At 48.3% G+C, this 20,793-nt stretch overlaps 1 protein-coding gene across 2 annotated transcripts; it reads right to left on the bottom strand.

Annotated features, from left to right (window-relative positions):
- Positions 1-196: 196 nt before the first annotated feature.
- Positions 197-16,383, bottom strand: capn3a (calpain 3a, (p94)). 2 transcript variants are annotated; one of them, XM_056590830.1, is made up of 21 exons: positions 16,132-16,383; positions 15,151-15,220; positions 13,533-13,651; positions 12,174-12,307; positions 11,159-11,327; positions 10,380-10,463; positions 10,015-10,109; positions 9,482-9,559; positions 8,794-8,954; positions 8,227-8,396; positions 7,664-7,675; positions 7,307-7,515; positions 5,534-5,570; positions 4,566-4,658; positions 4,404-4,461; positions 3,793-3,857; positions 2,652-2,720; positions 2,381-2,459; positions 1,797-1,913; positions 1,218-1,276; positions 197-450 (listed from the first exon to the last, which is right to left on the bottom strand). In XM_056590830.1, exons 1-21 carry the CDS (start codon positions 16,381-16,383, stop codon positions 424-426), a joined length of 2,157 nt encoding a protein of 718 aa, XP_056446805.1. In that variant the 3' UTR covers positions 197-423. The 2 variants fall into 2 exon arrangements, with proteins under 2 accessions (XP_056446805.1, XP_056446804.1); XM_056590829.1 differs by having other exon boundaries at positions 4,578-4,658.
- Between the last annotated feature and the right edge of the window lie 4,410 nt (positions 16,384-20,793).

Below are 20,793 nucleotides of genomic sequence, written 5' to 3'. Positions count from 1 at the left end.
GGCAGTACACACTTATTTGACCAAAGCTTTTATGGAAACACCCGCAGAACATCTCAAGTCCAACCTGTTCGCCACATTCATGCCGACGACCTGTCAGCGACGGCTAACCGGTCACTGGCGAAGCGAGGAGTCACGGCGGAGGTTTGAGTTTGTGTTTTAATGCCTGAGAGGAACACAGAAGAGGACTTGAGGCAGACTGATGCAGTGTGAAGTGATGCCAAGAGGAAGAGGAGGGAGGCGGGGAAGTGACGATGACGAAGGTGGTCGTAGTAGTAGTAGTAGTAGTAGGTGTTGTTGCCAGCTCAGGCCCCAGGGAGGAAAGACAGGAAGTGATGTCGGACCTAACGGGGGTACTGAGGTAAGGGGCCGGGCCTTCTGGTCCCCCGTGGAACAGGGGGTCACATGGAGGTCGTTGGCGGCGTCCTAGGCGTACATGGTCAGCTGGAGCCACTGTGCACACAGAAGGGATGTGAACACGCCGCCAACGTGAGTCGCGCAAGTATCGCCAGCCCAACTGCAACCCTCGGACCAGCCGTGGATGCCAAGCTAGCTAACTAGCCAGCCGCCAACGGAGGCTAAGAATACATTGAATCACTCAACACCTGTAAAGGACTCGAATTTAAATCCTGTTTATGCTGCGTATAAATGTATGTCCCCTATTAGCTGGCTTAAACTAGAGCAGGAGTTAAAACACAACACAACTGTCGTTCCTTCTCGGACCTTAGTTGAAATACGACCAGGTAAGTGAGTGTGATTAGCCGTTACAAGCAGTTTTCTGCCTCTTCTGACATCACAAGTGGCCAGATTTTCTAAACGGCATGTAACGGCTAATCACACTCAAACCTGGTGGTATGATATGCCACCTTTTAAAAGCCCCTATTTGACTTCCAATTATATTGTTGCTTAGCATTACAAGCCACTTCAGAATCCCCCCCTTCGGGGACATCCCAGGTGGGTGCGTCCGCATAGATGTATGATGGATAGATCAACCAGTGGACGGAACCAACACCACACCTGTCGGTGAAATGAGGGCCCTTTTCAAAGGATAGTGTTGTGTTACTCACCCAGTATAGCTACTGTGGTTAGCGTCTAAATTAAAGACCTTACTAATTTTGCTAGCGACATGTTGAGGAGACATTTGATTGGACAAGCCATACATGGCTGAAGAGCATCTCCAGCCATTGAGGAGAGAGGGGAGTGTTGGAGGTGGGCCTTACCTCCAGAGCGCTGAGCCGGATGGATCCATCTCCGTCCTGATCGAAGGCCTGGAAAGCTCCTGGGACAAAACCACACAACTCACAACAAGGGCTTGGAACAAATGACCCTTAGGGGCGCAGAGTCCAGGACCATCGTCCTAGCGGATAATGGCTAACTGTGGCTAATTTTAACCTCTCAACTGTCAAAGTCCATTCCATTTAAGTACGTCTGAGCTGTCCTCAGTATCGTGTAGTTGGGTTGGCTCTCGGGGTGGCCAATCGAGGACCCCCCTGCCTTTTACCAGAGGTTGGATACATTCAGATTAACTAATTACATTGAGATAACCAGATTATTGAGAATTCTAGATACTCAGGTTACTAGATTACATTCATATCACATTCAGGTTACTAGATTATATTCAGGTTACTTAGTTACTTTCATATTACTAGATTACTTTCAGATTGCTTGATTACGTTCAGATTACTATATTACTTTCAGATTACTATATTAAATAAGATTAGAATTCAACTAACCAGATTATAATCAGATAACTAGAAACCATTCAGAAGACATAATTCATTAGATGACAGCTGACTTACTGAACATTGCCTCCAGGCGCACGAGGCAGCTGATGAAACTGTCGAAGTCGATGTTCATGCTCTCGTTGGCGTAGCGCATGGTGATGATGTCGTAAAGCTGGTTATTGAGACGGTAGCCTGGACGGGACACAAAACACATGACTGTACACCGACGAGAACACACGAGCAGTTCACAGGTGGGTTAAAGTCTGCTGAGGCGGGCAACCAATCATTGAGCAGAGCATTCACAGACTGCGAAAAGTCGTCAAAGTTTAAAGGGGTGATATCATGCTGATAGGTGTGATTAGCCTTTACATGCCGTTTGAAAATCAGCCTTTCCGGTTGTGCCCTAGTGAGATCACAATTGGGTGTGTCCACCTAGATGTACGCTGGATAGATCAGTCTACCCAGAGGACTGTAGCAACTGTTGCTCACTCACACCTATCCGCATGATATAACCCCTTTAATTGACTAGAAAATAAATGTCCGCTGTGACGGGAGATGACACAGATCGGACTGATAAAGCTACGGCACAATACTAGTATTTTTGGCTAACATTTGACCAAAACACTCTTTATAACCGCGAGGAGCAGCGGGTTGTTTACCGGCATCGTTGACGGCATTCCTCATCTCGTAGCTGCTGATGCTCCCAGACTGCTCCACGCTGTAGTGCTTAAAGATCCCCTGGGGAGAAGGACTGGAGTTAGAACACACCGGAAACACTTCCATAGAAACACACATGCCTTACACCAGAGTGAACTGTAGCAAAATGTAGCAGTTAGCTGTTCAACACAAACACAAAACGTAACACGTCATTAAAAACAGTTTACTTGACCGATTTTGAAACATAGGAAAGTACAAAAGAGTTGGTCCAACCTGCCACTGTTTGACCTTGTTCCACAGGTGTCTGAACTCCTGGAGGTTTAGCCGACCGGTGCCGTCCATCTGGTGTGGTCAGTTAAGACAACAGAGCCTCTTGGGACCAGCTTCGCACACTCTATACACAGATTCTGAGGACCATTCTGACACTCACTAGTGCAGACAAGTGACATTGTGAGGACCATGTTCACAGACTGCTTACAAACACACCAAGTCAAGGGTGAGGACCACACTGCGTACAAATACAGGGACACTTGTGAGGACTACATTGTGAGGACCTGGTACACACACTAACAAACAAACACACCAAGGCCCCGTTTACACGAGGACGCTTGCGGGTAAAAACGACAAAATATTTTACCGGAAGTGCCTTTCGTTCAGCCGGTGACAGCGTTTTTGGGGCTTAGAAACACAAAAATCTGAAACCACCCTCCAGAGTGGAAATCTTAAACTCTCCACCGTAGCATTTCCGTCTACACTGCCAAGACACAAAACTCTGCTCAGATCTGCTCACGTCGCGTACGCGTTTACGTCACATACATGCCCCAGTACAGGGAAATAAACAAACATGTTGGATTATTTCCATGCGTCGGACCGTCAAGCTGCTCTGGTAGCTCTAATAAACTTACAGGAGTCTTTCCACGAAATGTACAGATATCATTACTGAACAGAGAAGGATCTGTAATTATGTTTTGGTTTACGCGGCGCAGATAAGAGAAGGAAGATTCTACGCATGCGCTCAGACATGGCGGTGTTGTGTAATAGTGTATCACAGCACCATCTCGCCGCCTGAGATGCATACCAATCGAATTCCACTCACTTTTGCGTCACCGTATGCACGCAGATTCCCTCCCGAAAACGCTTGTCGAAACGCGGAATAAAAAGTGAAGACGCGACGCCACTTTTGCGTCTTGTGTTCAGACCGTCATCATGTAAACGTAGCCCAAGTCACAAGAGAGGACCAATTGCTCCCAACCATACAACCAGCCACACACACTTTGACATTTAACGAGGTACCAACTGGGCAGACAGGTGGGGGACACTTTCAGGTGCGTTCTGGAGAGAGTTTCTAGTGGGCAGCGTAGGGCGAGCAGGTTGTGAAGCATAAGGCACCAGATGCTCTCCATGTAAAGGATACGTCCATCAGGGCGATCATACTCCGACACGTCTCCAGACTGAAGCCCTCCGTGTTCAGCTCCTGGTCTGAGACGGAGAGAGTGTCACGGGAATATTAATCATAGCTATAACATACAATTATATTAACCTTGTTTTAATTACAAGTCACACTAAAATCAATTGTAGACATTCTCCTTGGACCTAGAGATACCTCCCTTCCTCTCTCTGAGAGGTGTGAAGTTAGTTGGCATTTACATTGCCAAGAAGTCTGATACTAAGGCCCTGCCATTCGACTGACTTCTTTCTTGTGTAAATTCTCAGACTTGCAGACATACCCACTTCCCCCATAGTGTATTGCAGTTTATCTTGGCATATGCTGCCATAGCTGACTTCAGCCATGACAATCCTAAACCCTCCTCCCTTCACTCCCACTCACCTTTGTTACCTTTGTATGAGCTACCCAAAATGCAAAAGTTTCCCGATAAGAATCTTGTTAACCCATTGTCTCACTGAATGTATTCTTGCTAAGTTTGCTGCCTCTATCTTCCCATGATCAGAGGGGATCACTTCTGACTGGATGTCATTTAAGTGAACACCCTTAAAGGTTTAAGGTCCGAGAAGGTGTGGACTTACTCTTGGAGACGACTTTGTTGAGCAGGTTCTTCAGCTCGTTGGCTGTGATCTCCATCTCCTGGGAGACGCAGGGAGATCAGACTACCAGCACTTGTGTTGTTTAACAACAACAACCACACTCAGGCAAACCGGGATACAGAGACTCACGTAGACACATAGAACGCCTTCACTCACGTCTCCGGCTATCTCCTGAAAAATCGTCCGGAATTTCTGGTCCTCTTCGCTCTCTTCCCCCACCGCCAAGGCAGGAGCCGGCTGGAGGAGAGGGAGATGAGGAGAAGATGGAGAGAGATGGAAGGGGAGAGGAGAAGGAGATGAAACAGAGAGATGGGGAGAACATAGACAAAGGAAGGAGGATAGAGATGAAACAGATATGAGATAGTAGATAAGATAGAGATGGGAGTAGAGAAGATCGCCATGAAAGCAGAGAAGATAGAGATGAAACATGAGTAGAGAATATAGAGATGAAACAGAGATAGGAGATGACAGAGGAAAGAGATGAAACGGAGAGATTAGAGAAGATATAGAACAAAACAGATGAGAGGGTAGAGAAGATAGAGATAAAACCGAGAGATGAGAGTAGAGAAGATATAGATAAAACATGGGAACATAGCGATGAAACCGAGATAGGGTAGAGATGAAAGAGGAGATAGAGATTGAAAGCAATATGAGAGATGAATCAGAAGGAGTTGAAAAAGAGAAGATCGATGTGACGGATGAGACAAACAGAAAAGAAAGATTAAACAAGATAGAGATAAACAGATATTTAAGGGATGAAACAAGATAATTTGGAGATGAAGCATAAATAAATTAGGGATGAAAGAGAAGAGAGATAAAACCGAGAGAACATATGAAACGGAGAATGCAGAGAACCCAATAATGGCTGTTTATGATTGGTTTGATCAGTAGCGGTGCTGGCTCGAGGGGCGTCACCTGGCACCAATCTGAGCAATCAGCAGCACAGGGTCAAAAAGATTATTCTAGCATGGAGCAGATTCACCTAGCGGCCATTTCGCAATTGAGGTCCCCGAACCAGCGTAAGTTTAGAACCAAGACGGAGCCAAGATGGCCGCTAGGTAAATGGGGCTCGTGGGTGGTCAAGGTTAATGGATGAATGGGTCAACCCTTACCACTGGATGGTCCGCTTCGATCCTGTTCTCTATCTCCCTGGAAACCAATGAAGAGCAGTCACCACGGCAGCAAGGGCAAAGCCTACCAACGCATTAAGACCATGACCCTATCCCACTGTCTCATCACAACAACATCATCAACAACAACAACAACAACAACAATCACAACAACATACGATCAACAAGTGAGTTGTGCAGATGTTCAACCATAACTTGGGTTTTAAATGTTGAATTTATGTGTTTGTGTGTGTGGGGGGGGGGGGGGGAGGGGGGGGGCTAGACCAAATTGAATGAGTTGTGAACTATGGAATAAGGAAGCTAAATGAGAGCGCTAAGTCTTAGCCTGTCTGTGTGCTGGGGAGAGAAGGGTTAGTCTGATACCACCTGTGTTCTGGCCTCAGAGATTATTTTTGGGGGATTTGCTTCTTGACTGCAGAAGATCTTCATTTCATGTTGTATCGGATCAGGGCTTGGTGATGGAGGGGAATGTTAACATATAACTAGATGTGAATAGATACAGCATCAGGGGAAGATTATGATTTTGTCATTATGTGAATTGGCTTGTGACAACTTGGGGCAATACCAATACTTTCTCAAATCGAATGTAGCCTCCTATTTAGGGGTTTGATTAGTGGCCGGGGCAGGTTCAAAACAGACTTGCTATCCAGTAAAAAAAAAAGATCAAGTTGGGATTTAGTTGACAGACTGGGAGTGTACAGCGTACAATCGTCTTCAGTTTGAGAGAGATCTCGGAGCTAATTTGCGTAGTATTTTGCCAGTTCAGGTCCAGCAGATTACAGACTGGTCTTGGAAGTCCTCTCGTCCCCCGTCCAGGAAAGGTGTGGCTGATGTTTGGTGCTGAGTAAACTGCAAGGGAATGTTTACCGGAGCGTGCAAAAATCTGTGGCCGCTTGCTCTAAAAAAGATTCCATAACCGCTTCGAACTGTGGCCGGTTTCTTCCAGCTCTACAAATCAAATCGCCGTTAAAATCGATTGCCCTTGAGTGTTAACCCTAACCCTAACCCTTACCCTAACCCTATCCCCTCCAAATAAACAATAAACCATGCCCAAATGGAACTCACACAACACACTTATAAAACATTCTGTACAATGCAAAAATCTAAATATCGTCTGCAAAACTAAGTCATTTCAAGGCTAATATTACAGTTAACCATAAAAAACAGGGCTGGGTATCATTGTTGTACCTTGGTTCGCAATACATTCGCCTACTTTGAGCAAGCTTATAAGAGGAAGCATATCATTTGGAATGAATTCAACTGAATTTTCTTAAGGAAATCATCTTCAGGAATTTTGCTCGGTTCATTTTCACATGGCAATGTACCCTCAGGTCAAATAAAAACTGTTTATGACCTGAAATGGTTTATTGTAGAATGGTTTCAGTGTCATACCAGCAAGATAATCTATGATGCCCAGCCCTGCAAATAAATCAGCAACATAAATAAGATTATTAAACACAGACTTACAGTACAGTAACTGTTTCCTGGGTAATTTATCATTTCCTTATCATACTTCACCTCAACTAGGCTCAGCTCTGACTGAGCTCTGTGGCTAGTCTAAGGTCTGTAGCTATGCTAAGTTCTCTAGCTAAACTAATCTCTATGTCTAGGCTAGGCTTTGGGGCTAGGTTAAGATCTTCGGTTAGTCTAAGCCCAGGGGCTAGGCTGTGCTGAGATCTGTGGCTAAACTGCTTTGTGGCTAGGCTACACCCACCCAGAACTCGGCATTTCTAAGGCCGCTCTCTCCGGACTCACTCTGAGGTGTTCCTCTTCTCGGAGAAGACGCGCAGGAGGAACTCGCCCTCCTGGTGGGGCTCGTAGGTGGAGGGCACGATGACGTACTCCCCGGGGCTCAGGCGGAAGCGCTGGGTCACCTCGCGCAGGTTGATGTAGGACTTGCAGCGGGCCTTGGACGAGTTTGCCAGGAAGAAGTCCTTCTGCATGTGCTGCTTGTTGCCGTGCATCTGGCAGGGGTTAGCGAGTGCGAGCCAGAGGTTCAACGGTTCACCAAGGACATTAGACCACAACAGATTAAATGTGTAAAAGATGAATAAACCGTGCGGTTAGTGAGTCAGCAGTCTTCGGATTCGTAGTTAAAGTGTCCTTCCTTACCTCCTTTGGCACCTGTGGACAGAAAAACACAAGGTTAATGTTGTCAGTCCTACAGGGAGGAACCACCCGTACACATTACAGAGACATGAAGGGTCGAAATTGTATGTTGTACGTCCTGGCACTTAATGTACGCACTTATTGCATGTTGTATGTAGTACTTAACATTGTGTAGTATCTTATCCTAGCTATCCTTGTTGCATACGGGCAAGGGGGTTAACATAACAATTGTCGGTGCTTGGCACTTGTTTCTATGAACATCCTTACTGTACCGACAGTGATATATTGTTTCACCTTCTTATGACAAATTGCCTTATTGTACGTCGCTTTGGATAAAAGCGTCTGCTAAATGCCCTAAATGTAAATGTAAATGAAGATTCTGTGATTGGGTAGCCATATCGGATCAGTACCATTCCACACAACAAGTGGTTGTTTTGTTTTACGCAAACAGTCTCCGCCTTAGTGCGTCTAAGTGTGTACGTCTGGAATCTTTTTCGAAAAGCCTGACCCAAAAAGACAGACTTATGTCAAAAAAAGCCTGACATAAATCAACCCGGACCAAGCACCTCGTAGATGGCGAAGCCGATGGTGAAGAGGTTGGCGCCCATCTTGCGCTCCTTCCTGCGGTTCTTCTGCATCAGGGACACCACGAAGGAGCAGGCCACCTCGTTGTCCTCGGGGTCGTCGTCCTCCTCCAGCAGACGCAGGCGGTACTGCGGGTTGGTCCAGAAGGTGTCTGGGCGGAGGAGCAGCCAGTCACTCTTTGAGCGGCGCACACATACGGTATCGGGCGCTCCGGCCGGGTGGTTGCAGGGTCTGTGGTCGGTTCATGTCCAACTACCCATGCTATGCTAATGCTGTGCCATTACCCATTTGTAAATGTTATTGACAGAGATGGTTCTGCTACTGTCAGTGGATGGCAGGGGTCTGAAACACATGTTAATGAAGGCCTATGCCTATGTACGTATGGGGTTACAATGGGTTAGCCATGCTCATCAGAATTGTCCAGGTGTGTATGGGTGTGGTAATGGGAGGTTGGTATTTGTAGCATATGTAAACAGAGTCTCTGGTTATACTAATTATCAGCAGTAACTGGACAGGTGTGCAGGGGCGTGGTCGCTGGAGGAGGGTACCTGGGTAGTTCCGGCAGCCCCCGGCGGAGCAGCCCCTCACCCAGCGGCCCTCGTTCACCGACACGGTCCACTTGTGGATCTTGTCGTCCTCCAGGGCGTCAGGGGTCAGGTTGCAGATCTCGATCTTGGTGAAGTTCTTCTTGAAGTCCTCGAAGGACATCCTGGAAGGGCCGAGTGAGACGGGGCAGAGTGAGACAGGCGAGAGTGAGACGGGTCAGAGTGAGACAGGCGAGAGTGGGACGGGGCTGAATGAGAAGGGATAAAGTGAGACGAACAGAGGACATATGGCCGAGTGAGACGGGCAGAGTGAGATGGGGCAGAGTGAGACGGGGCAGAGTGAGACATGGCAGAGTGAGACGGGGCTGAGTGAGACGGGCAGAGTAAGATGGGCAGAGTGAGACGGGGCAGAGTAAGATGGGCAGAGTGAGACAGGGCAGAGTAAGATGGGCAGAGTGAGACGGGGCAGAGTAAGATGGGCAGAGTGAGACGGGGCAGAGTAAGATGGGCAGAGTGAGACGGGGCAGAGTGAGACGGGACAGAGTGAGACATGGCAGAGTGCGACGGGCAGAGAAAGATGGGCCGAGTAAGACGGTGCAGAGTGAGACGAGAAAGAGTGAGACGGGATGAAAGACGACCAGCTGAGAAGGGGCAGAGTGAGAGGTGAAAAGGTGTTGTAAGGACGACCCACCAGAACTCTCCGTCCTCGGCATTCTGGTGCTGGAGCTTCTCCTTCTCATCCTTGGAGAGGGAGGTCCACTCCTTGGAGCTATGGGAGTCGGGGAAGAGGACACCAACATGGATTAACAGGGAGCTGAGGGACCTTTGCGTCAGTCTTCACTGGCACTTCACACCAAGGCACAAAAAAAAATTGGTAAACGTTAAATGGTAAATGGGCTGCATGTATACAGCGCTTTTCTAACCAGTGGCCACTCAATGCACTTTACAATATTGCCTAACATTCACCCATTCATTCATTCACACATCCACACACGGACGGCGGAGTCAGCCACGCAGGGCGACAGCCAGCTCGTCGGGAGCCGTTAGGGTGAGGTGCCTCGCTCAGGGACACCGCGGCACTCGGCGCTAGGAGTAGCCGGGGATCGAACCAGCGACCACTCGGTTACCAGCCAACCCAGCTCTACCTCCAGAGCCACGTGCCGCCCCAAAAAGAGGCTGATGGGCGAAGACGAGGGCGCGGCGGCGGCCCGCCCCTTGGCTTACTTGTCGCTCCAGGGGCCGGTCCACTCGACCTGGCCCCAGGGGTTCCTGAGGCGCACCAGGCGCACCTTGGAGTCCTTGGTCGTGGTGTGCTTGCACTGTCGGGGGGGACATCACACGGTTGGCGGTTGACATCCCAGTCGTTGCGTAGAAATTTACGATATGAACGGATTTATAAACTGCTAAAGACAATATGACGTTAAAAATAATAAGATAAGATAAAAAACTTTATGGATCCCCAGGAGGGGAAATTTCTTCGTTAGATTTGTAATAAGATGATGTGTATTCAATTCGTCAGCGTCTTTTGTTTAGTTGTAGGTAAGATGCTGAGAATGGTTGGGGGTGGGGGGGGGGGGGGGGGTCCTCACCTCCTGCACAGCGGTCACAGAGTAGGCGTGGCCCTTCACCAGGCCAGTGGTGGTCCGGGTCTCAAAACGGGCCGGGACCAGGGACTACACACACACAAACACACACACACACACACACACACACGCATGGGTTAATCATCATCATCTATCGGACCCAGCCAATACAATGTTTCGAGGTCCACATGTTCTGACTCAGATCCATAGAAGGAGACTCAATAAGATATTTACTTGCATCGAAGGAACCAGTCTCGACAGGAAGTGATGGAGCGGAACCAGTGTTGCAAATTTGGCGGCTTTGTCACTCGATTTAGTGACTTTTGGCCATCTCTGGCGGCTTAAAGGTTATCTAGCTACTGGTGGCAATTCTGGCGACTTTTCGTGCGACTGGCGACTTATTTTCTGTTTTATCCCTCGTCTCTGCGCTGCAGACAGCCCTCTCCCTCTCCCTCTCCCTCTCCCTCATCTCCAGTCCCCGCCCCTTCCCAATCCCATCAATTGCACTTGCTGCTTTTGTTTCCCATGAGTTCCTTCTTCTTCGCCTGGAAAGGACGAAGGCGATGACGCCACGAATGTCGTCATCACGCAAACCGGTGAGTTCTAGCAGTTCTTTCAGAGAACCAACAGCACAACGTATGCAAATTAGGTGTGGTTACGTCGAATTTGACGTTGATGCGTAAACTAGCGGGTTCTAGCGACTTTTCAGAGAACCAACGCTGGACGGAACCGGACTCAACAGGAAGTGACAGAGACGGAACCAGCCTGGACAGGAAGTGACTCACATCGATGGAGCAGCCCATGAGTGAGCCCCTCTCCAGGGCCTTCTTCATGATCTTGTTGAGCTCCTTCGGGGCCTCCTTCATCTCGTAGAACTCGGTCACCCCCCCGGTGAAGTCCTCCATGGCCTCTGTGGTGTTGCCTCCCTTCAGGGCCTCGTACGAGCCGTGGAGCCTCGAGGAGGAGGAGCGAGGAGGGGGAAGGACGTAGACATGGTATATTACATTAGCATCTACATCACATTAGCATCTACATGGCATTAGCATCTACACGACATTAGCATCTACATGGCATTAGCATTTACACAACATTTAGCTCCTACGTGATATTAGCATCTCTACCACATTAGCATCTACATGACATTAGCATCTACACCGAATTAGCATCTACATTACATTAGTATTTACACCACATTAGCAACTACACCACAGTAGCATCGACACTAAATTAGCATATACATCTCATTAGCATCTATATTACGCTAACATCAAAATAACATCACTGCCCAGGACATCTTGACTGCTACATTTGTAGTGGACTCTCTGCAGTTTTATTTACAATGATTTTGCGTCTTATTTAATGTGATTTTCAGCAATGCATGTAGCTGTAAAATGCTGCTTTCTCTTGATATTCTATTGAATTCCTGTTGAATTCCCACCCAAACGTCCCTCAATTCCGTCAAAAACACTAGATCATTCTTTATTTCCCACATGAATTTGGATAGAATATCATATAATTCCAGTGTTGCACAACAATTCTTAGCTTCTCACTGCCAAGATCGCCCATTAGTTCTGAAACGTAACATCCGGTTGTCAATTCGGTCGTGGAGGACAGTATTTTCTGCCGGCCTCCCCTAGTCCTACGTCTTCCTCTCATCCAGTTAGATTATCCCTGGTTTGTTGCGAAACATTCTCTGAATCTGTGCAATCGCGGTGATACCCTGTTGAACGGTACTCGGCAGTGGCGCCCTCCAGTGTTAGGGTTAGGGTTTGCATGTGTGTGTTAGCGACGAGGACGTACTTGGCGTAGGCCTTCTCCAGAAGGGCGCTCCAGAACTCATTCCTCTCGGCAGACTTGGTGAACACCAGCTGGTTGTTGAAGGTGGGGATGCGGTCGTCAATGACAACATCCACCCAGTCGCCATAGCGCCAGAACTGCAGGTGGTCAGAGACAAGGCTTTGAGATGGGGATGCTCTCTGGGCAATGCTAAGCTTTAAAGGGGTCCCTATAATCACCCCTGGTTCTGATGTTGATAAGCCGTTACACTCCGTTGCGAAATCCTCCCAGATGAAGGGTACAGTTTGCCCATTGGATCGTACCAACTGGCAAGCTGATCTATCCATCACAGATATTGGTGGACACTCCCACTTGTGATGTCACTATAGAGTAAGGGCCTGTTGATGACAAATCAACATCACACCTGGTGGCATAATAGGGGCCCTTTAAAGAGTACCCAAACCACAGCAACAGCATGTCGTGAGGTTGGCGGCTTTTCATCGATTCAAAATAGTGATAAGTAACGATGCCTGCCTTTGATGGTTTGATTATCAGTCCCTCCAGAAAAACGCGATTATGCGATCGCATAATTCAACACATAATCAGCTAAAGTTTGCATATTCATGCGGGGGCCGCATTTTTTTCAAATATGCCGCACTTTCACCGCATAAATTGTAGATCTCACCGCAAAATATGCGGGTTTGCATGATTTCATAATCCCCGCATTTTCGTTGCAAAAAAGTCACATATATCTTAGCAGAAAGTTGAAAAATGTTGCGTTTACTTCACACAAGAGCAGTAATTTCCCCCTGTTGCCATGGGAACGTTATGAAGTGGTGTAATTACGCGATGTGAACTTCATCGAAAAGCCGCATTTTTTGCAAGTTCCCGCATTTTCATTGCATAAAATTGCATAAATATGCCGCATATTTCATCGCATTTTTTAAGAAAACGTACAGCATAATCAAGGATTTTTGGCCGCAACAATCACAAAAAAACGCCGCATTTTTCTGGAGGGACTGGATTATGCTAGCACACTCCTTGAACCCTCCATCTTTAAAAAAAAAAAAAAAAGGTTAGTTATTAATCTCTACAATAATTCTATAAAGTTAATGACGAATTAATTATCTAATTCCTGTAGATGTGGCTCTTCAACAGCCACCACATATCATTAGCCTCACAGCATATTTGCATATTTGGCCAAATTGTGATATCTTACCTAACTCTACTCTACTAACGCTGCTGATTAACTGCCTCCTTGGCTATATCCTAAGCCTATATGGAGGTTCAGTCCCTTCCACAATAGCATCCACGGATGCCTTGAACGGTGTTTGTGGGTTGTGTTTGTGTGCGTTTGTGTGCGTGTGTGTGTGTTGTGGTGACCTGGAAGTGGAAGACGCCGGCGTATCCGTCGGAGAAGCTCTGCTCCTGGGGAACCACGCGGTACAGCAGCTTCTCGTACAGCGTGAGGCAGGCGATGGCTGCCAGCAGCCAGCAGTCCCCTGGAGAGAGAACCTTCAGCTCAGACTCTATAGGACCCCTCAGCTATGACTCCACCAGGACCCCTCACCTTAGATTGGATTTAGGAACCCTCACCTTAGACCCCCCCCCCCCCCCTCCCCTTAGACCGTACAAGTCCCCTCACCTTAGGCGCTACTAAGACCCCTCACCTAAGAACCCCTCTCACCTTTAGACTTTACTTAGGACCCCTCACATTAGACCCCCCCCCCCCCCCCCATACCTTAGACCCAACTAAGGACTCCTCCCCAACAGGACCAGATGGGCGGAATCTTAAATATAATCCTAATCCATCTGCGTTCCTTAACCTTTAACTTTGAGCCCACGTTTCTTGCAATTGAACGGTCAACATCCTGACCCCCTTATTTGGCCCCTAGGATTAGTTGAGCGTGTCGTGTCTTGCGATTTCCCATCCCTCCCTCAATGAGTGAGGATTCAACCAAACAAAAGGAACAAGCGATCTAAGAAACGTGTCTTAATGCTTCAAAAAGCCCAAAGCCCAAGGACTCTATGGCCTAACATTGTAAAGGTTGTGCTCCCTCTATGGGGGATGTGTATCAGGACTCTACTGCTGTGGTCAGGCACAGTGGAAACTGAAGGGGTCTCTGATTAGAATTATGTTCAACATATCCAAGTTAAACCCTCTAGCCTCCAAACCCTCACCTATCCTCCAAGGACTTCTATCAGCTAATCTCGGGCGGGCCTGCTGAGCTGTGTGTTTGATTGTCAGGTGACGGTGTGTGGAACAATGTGGGGAGGCGGGCGGGGGGGGGGGGGGGGTCAGGGGTCGGCGGTGGGGGACTTTTGTGTTCATACCCGCTGCTCATTATTTGCGACCCCCAAACGCCACAACAATGAGAAATGCTGCAGGTTGAATTCTCTTCCAGAAGAGTTAGCATAATGTTGGGAGGCTGCTGCAGGGGGGGACATTATGGGATGTTTGCCTGCTGTTGTGGGAGAGGAGTGTACCTCTGTACAGTGTACGGTACGATCAGGTGATGCCCTGCTTGTTGTGCGGGTTCGGTGTAGTACATCTTTCCCAATCCGACACTTCTTCATGGTACTTGTGACTTATTGCAGTCATGTGATCTCGGTGTGAGCGGTTGATTGGTGGTTGAGCCAATCGATCAGCTCATCAGTGGTCGCTGTGGTGCTGTTTGTGTAAATCGGGTCCCCGGTGTCCAGGGGCCGGTTCCTCGCCGGTTCCCTGACCCGGAGGTGGAGGGACAGGGAGGGGAGAGTGGTTTAAGGCTGCCATGGTTTACCCAGATCTTACCCGGAGGTGAGGGACAGGGGAAAGTGGTTAAAGTGAATGCTACTATCAGGTGATGGTTTACCAAGACCTTACCCAGGGGTGAGGGGAAAGTGGTTAAAGTGTATGGTGCTATCAGGTGATGGTTTACCCAGATTTTACCCGGGGGTGAGGGACGGGGGGAGGGGGGAAAGTGGTTAAAGTGTATTGTGCTATCAGGTGTTGTTTTACCCAGGTCTCCCTGGCAGATGTCTGTCCTGCTGGCTCCGCCCACAATGAACTCAGGGTTCTCACAGATTTCCTGAAGAGACAGAAACCAAGGGAAATTACAATCCATCATCCGTCCATCTGTCTCTCTGTCCGTCCATCTGCTCGTCCATCCATCTTTTCATCATCCATCTTTACATAAATGGACATATCTTTTTCTTGGAGATGGTCTAATCTCCCTCTGACACGGGTCAAATCAGAAGACCCCTTTCTGATCAATAGTGAGATCTTGAGGAGACCGCTCTGACCAAGAACCTCTGGTCGTCCCCCACCTCTCTCAGCCAGACTCCCAAAGGACAGGAAGAGCAGACTTTCTTCTTGAACATCTTAACATTAATCAGTGCAAAACAACTCCACATGCAGGTACCATCAGTTGGTGTACAGGGAAAAGAGTACTCCAGCTCCCACATGCATCACCTTCAACATCCCCTTCAACATCGTCTTCAATTCTCACAAGTTATTCACAAGACCCTTCATTCATAAATCAATGAACCAATCATCTCCAGATCTCCAGACTCAATTAATCAATCATCACCTGAACAGCAGCACCATCGTACAACCCCAAGATGGCCGAAAAACACCTGATCATCTCCACGATCGTCATAAAACCCCAGATCCCCTTCATCATCTACCCCCAGGGCTCCACAGCCATTTCCACCATCATCATCAACCCCTAGGTCCCCTTCATCATGCAACCCCAGGTCCCCACCATCATCAACCCCCAGGTCCCCTTCATCATGCAACCCCAGGACCCCACCATCATCAACCCCCAAGTCTCCACGGTCATATCCACCATCATCATAAACCCCCAGGGCTCCAGCATCATACACCCCCCCGGTCCCCAGGACCATCTCCACCATCATTCACCCCCAGGTCCCCCAAACAGCCCATGAAGCCCACCCCGCCCACCCCCCCCCCCTCCCCAGGCCTCCCGCGACCACCTACCTTGGGCCTCTTCCAGACGATGTTCTTGACCTTGTTGGACTTGGCCCCCAGCTCCTTGTAGCCCAGGGACTCCACGGTGGCGGGGAAGGTGTCGTCCTCGAACAGGCTCTTCTTCTGCAGGCACTCCTGCTTGAGCGCGGCGAAGTCCTGCCCGCTGAAGCGCAGCGGCTTGCCCAGGGACCCCTCCCCGTCGCGCCGCTCGCGCTCCCGGATCAGACGGTCGCAGAAAAAGCCGGACGGCGTGTAGGGCATGTTCGGCTCGGCTGAGGTGTCGACGTGTAAGGAAAATAAAAACAAGGCCCGGGCCAGGTTGTACCAATAAGTCTTAGGAGGCTGGAAGCCCTGGCATAAATCCAAACAGCTGAGCTCGGATTGGATCACGGCTGGAGTGACGCTGGATTCGACGGGTCACGGAGTAGACGTGTGTGTGTGACGGGACCTTCGTTTGTTTACCCGGCCCCCGCGTCGGCGTGACACACGGGCACGCAAAACACACGCACGAACGCATGCATACATACGCATGCATACACACACACACACACACATGCATACACACATGACATACACACACATGCATATAACCACACACACACACACACACACACACACACCGTAGAGGCACTCACACACACACAAAAAATAGAGGCAGGAGAAAAGAGAGAGAGAAAGAGAGAGAGTATATATTTGTAGTATTCTGATTGGCCGGTTGAACAATACACACCACGCTGTGCGTCCATCATTGTTGTGTGAGACAAAGGCCCGCAGGTCAGAGTAGGGGGCCGGTCAGGGGATGTTCTGGATCAGCAGAAGGCATTCAGCACCTTTAAACCCATTCTCACCCATCCAGCCGCCTCAGCACAACGACCCCAGGCTAAACGCTACGGCCTAGCAGCCGGCTGTGGTGAACTGTGCGTGTACGGCGGTGCCATGGCTTCCATGTGCCAGCTGGGATACGCTGTGAGTTGTGTCCCGTAGTAGATGTACACCATTTTGTGTGCTGGCCTCGCTAAAGGCTATTTGGGAAACGTGGAGGGATGTTGGGGCCTGTGTGATGATAGCAAAGTTCAAACCACATTAACGTCAAATATTTTCTATATTTCAGAGTCACCTGGGTGCTCTGAAAGGCGCCTATAAATAATGGGAAAATATATAATTTTCACATTATATAATTATTATTAATTATTTGAATACCAACTTCTCCTGATCATGTTTCAGTCCTGATCACATGATCTCTGCAGTCTTTCAGACTCTCTGCAGTCTTTCAAAACAGGCTCCTGTTTTCACCGTTGGTTTGACAAACAGAAGCACGAGGACTCTGCTGATGGTTGCATCATGTGAGGTACGGAGAACCGGCAACCAAAGGTGGATGAACTTCTACCCACACAGCTGCTGCTGGGCAGGGGAGTGTTTAACGAAGGCCAGAGCTAAAGGGCCTCAACGGCAAGAGCCCTCCGAAACAAAACACGCATAAACATTAGAAACTTTAATTCAACAGAGACCGTTAGACCAATCATTTAAAGACAGACTGTTTCATCTAACTGCTGATTGGTGCTTTAAAGGAAATAGACCAAATTTGGCAGTTTATTTCACAAGTAATGGAAACTGTATAGTCAACATCAAACCTCTGAAGTTACAGATTAAAGAAAGAATAATCGATTCTCACATTCCTTTTCTCAGAAACTGCCATTTCTTGTTATGTGCCTGTTTCCTGAGCCCGTTTGGGAAGGTTGAAGAGCAAGGGCTCCAACTGATAAGGCAATGCTACGTCCCCTTTGTGACATCCTGAGGAGTTCCATCAGTCGATGACTACCATCTGGTTAACCCTACTAGTTTTATTGGGGAGCAGAGCTGTTCTCAGCATCCTGAGACCTGTCTGCCACTGTATAAGTAGTCCTTGCTTTTGCCAATACATTGGACTTCTCCTTGCAGAGTTCTTAGAGAGACGCAGGGTGAACTCCCATCGGAGGCCTCGGATTGGTGCATGACTGTTGTATGTTGTTATAGGTTTTATTACTTTAATAAATTAGCCTAATTGTTATAAGTTTGGATGAATCTTTATTTGTAAAACGTTTAAAAAATAAACAATTGACGCGGGCCAAATTCCCCCCATAGTATCCAGTCTATGTGGGAGCTGAATGTGTCTAGAACAGGAAACTGAACAAACCTTGGAGCCTAACTAGATCCTGACGTGTATTGAGTTCTTAATCCGTGGTGTATAATTGTCATGTGGATGTTAATGTTCGGATTCGGTTGTTTTTTTACAGTTACAGTTACAGTTAAAAATGTCAGTTACATTTCTTACTGATGCTAATCATTGCTAACTGATGCTAATCATTGATAACAAGCACGAGCCAGTGCTAAGCGAGGAGAATCTCCCAGTCTCTCCCTACTTGCAGGTTGAGCTTTCCCAGCGTCAGCACGGAGCGCTCCTCTTCATACTGAAACACACAGGCCACGACCTCCTGACCTGGAACCACAACAAGCCAAGGTCAAAGGTGAGGGCCTTGTGTACGTAGGACATACACCTTGAAAAGGCCCCTTTGTTTGATCACAATCACCGTCAATTGTCTTGGGGGACAATGAGGAACTAAACAGGAAGTTCTGCCAGTTTTTTTTTTTTCCACACGTAAGCATTGGTTGCTACGGTAACCCCCCTCCTCACCGGGCCGCGCGCAGAGTCACCGAGGAAGGCTCGCTCTTCCTCCCGAGGATGACGACGGTTTGGATCGCACGGCCGCAGTCCAACTCACCCCACCCCCCCCGCTGAGCTGAGACAGAGGGAGGGAGGGAGGGAGGGAGGGAGGGAGGGAGGGATGGAGGGAGGGAGGGAGGGATGATGGAGATGGATGAGTAGAAGGATGGGTTGACGGATAGATAGACGGATGGACGGACGAATGTTACGGTCACTATTTGTATCTTTCTGTTTAGTTTCCCTCTGTTATGTGCAGGTGTTTGTCAGACAACTACTCATTCATCATCCCGGACGAGCCCCCAGATATGATGCAAGTGGGGGGGGAAGGGGGGGGGGTAGCAGGTGTAAAAGTGGCGGGGCTATGGGCATAGAGGAGCAGATTGTGGGTGAGCAATAAAAATGATGGAAACGACAGATGATGGTGAACATGGGTTTATCAGAGCAGTGGTTTGAAGATGGGGGTGCGCATACCTCTAGGGGTACTTTGGAGTACTGCAGGGGGTACTCAGGGAATTTTAAAAATATATATATTCTGAAAGCTAGACAGTAGAAAATTTAGCAAATGAGATGTGAAAGTGGTTAAAACATAAATCTCACCACAAGGAGAAAGGAAAATCGGTGAAGAAGACAGTGCAACTAGGAACCCCAAAATGTCCTCAGTTTCAGGAGGAATATATTTGATTGGGATTCCCCTCTACATGCTCTGACCCTCCCCTGGTGTTGTGCTTCTTTTGGGGGGAGAAATTAGCCAACAGTTGCGTGAGGCAAATGTTGTGCCGGTGAAGGTGGTACTCTGCTGAAAAAAAATCTTTACACACTAATTGAAAGAGTTTGACAACCGCTGTTTTATGGGGATGGAAGGAGGGTAGACAGAAGGATTTCTCCACCGGTGTGTTGTCACGCGTCTGTCAGTGTTCAGAGTGTCTCTGAAAGTCCCTCGTCCAACACGTCACTCAACTCGTTTGGCTCCAGCTCTGGAACTTTCCACCTCTCCAGGAGCTTGGTAGGTATGGGGTGTGTGTGTGTGTGTGTGTGTGTGTGTGTGTGGGGGGGGGGGGCGGTAAGCCTAGGTGTGTGCAAATATGTGTGTTAGGTTTGTGTGTGTGTGTATGTTTGTGTTGTTGTGTGTATGTGTGTGTCTGTGTGTGTGTGTTTACATGCGTACGTGTACATGCGTGCACATGTGTATGTGTGTGCGTGCGTGCGTGCGTGCGTGCGTGCGTGCGTGCGTGCGTGCGTGCGTGCGTGCGTGCGTGCGTGCGTGCGTGCGTGTGTATGTGTGTGCGCGCGTGCACGACTCACACGCAGAACAGACGGTGCTCTGACAGGTTGAAGGTGAGCCGACAGAAGGCGTCGTTGTCACGGTAGCTGAAGGTGTGGCCGTCGTCCAGGTAGAGCTCTCCCACAGCAACACCCTGACAACCACAGGTACCCCGAGCAGGGGTTCAAACCAAAGCCTCAACCCCACCCTGGCTCTTCTTCTACAGACTATAGGTTATTGAACAGGGTTCCCCTTCAGGAAAGAAGCTCTGATAACTTTGGATTAATACAAATATAGAATTAACCACATAGTTCCTCTAAACAAGACCCGTCACTTCACTGTTTAAAGTTTGAGGAGTCACTTCCACTCCAAACTGAAAGGTTCCGGGTTCGATCCCCCTATATCTACAGTGTTCCTGGAGGCATCCCTGAACAAGGTTACCGCTAAACCCCTTATACCTCCTCTATAGAAACATGTTAGAACATGCATCTTGTCCAGTGTCCCTAACCCATACCTGCCCTTTGATAACATGCAAAACATGCATCTAATCCAAAGTCCCTAACCCATACCTGCTCTATAATAACATGTTATAACATGCATATTGTCCAGTGTCCTTAACCCGTACCTGCTCTATAATTACATGTTATAACTAGTGCTGTCAAGCGATTAAAATATTTAATCGCGATTAATGTCATAGTTAACTCACGAT

Source organism: Gadus chalcogrammus, chromosome 5, assembly GCF_026213295.1.
Source record: "Gadus chalcogrammus isolate NIFS_2021 chromosome 5, NIFS_Gcha_1.0, whole genome shotgun sequence".
NCBI classification, from domain to species: Eukaryota; Metazoa; Chordata; class Actinopteri; order Gadiformes; family Gadidae; genus Gadus; species Gadus chalcogrammus.
Note: the sequence above shows the minus strand (reverse complement) of the source record. Positions and strands in the feature narration are given on the sequence as shown.

Excerpts from the sequence above, each read along its gene's own strand:
- capn3a (XM_056590830.1), bottom strand. The coding sequence starts at position 16,383 with ATGCCCTACACGCCGTCCGGCTTTTTCTGCGACCGTCTGATCCGGGAG. Across the intron at positions 11,328-12,173 it reads CTGGAGAAGGCCTACGCCAA|GCTCCACGGCTCGTACGAGG; the intron begins GTACGTCCTCGT and ends CTCCTCCTCGAG. Across the intron at positions 451-1,217 it reads TCCGGCTCAGCGCTCTGGAG|TGGCTCCAGCTGACCATGTA; the intron begins GTAAGGCCCACC and ends CTGTGTGCACAG.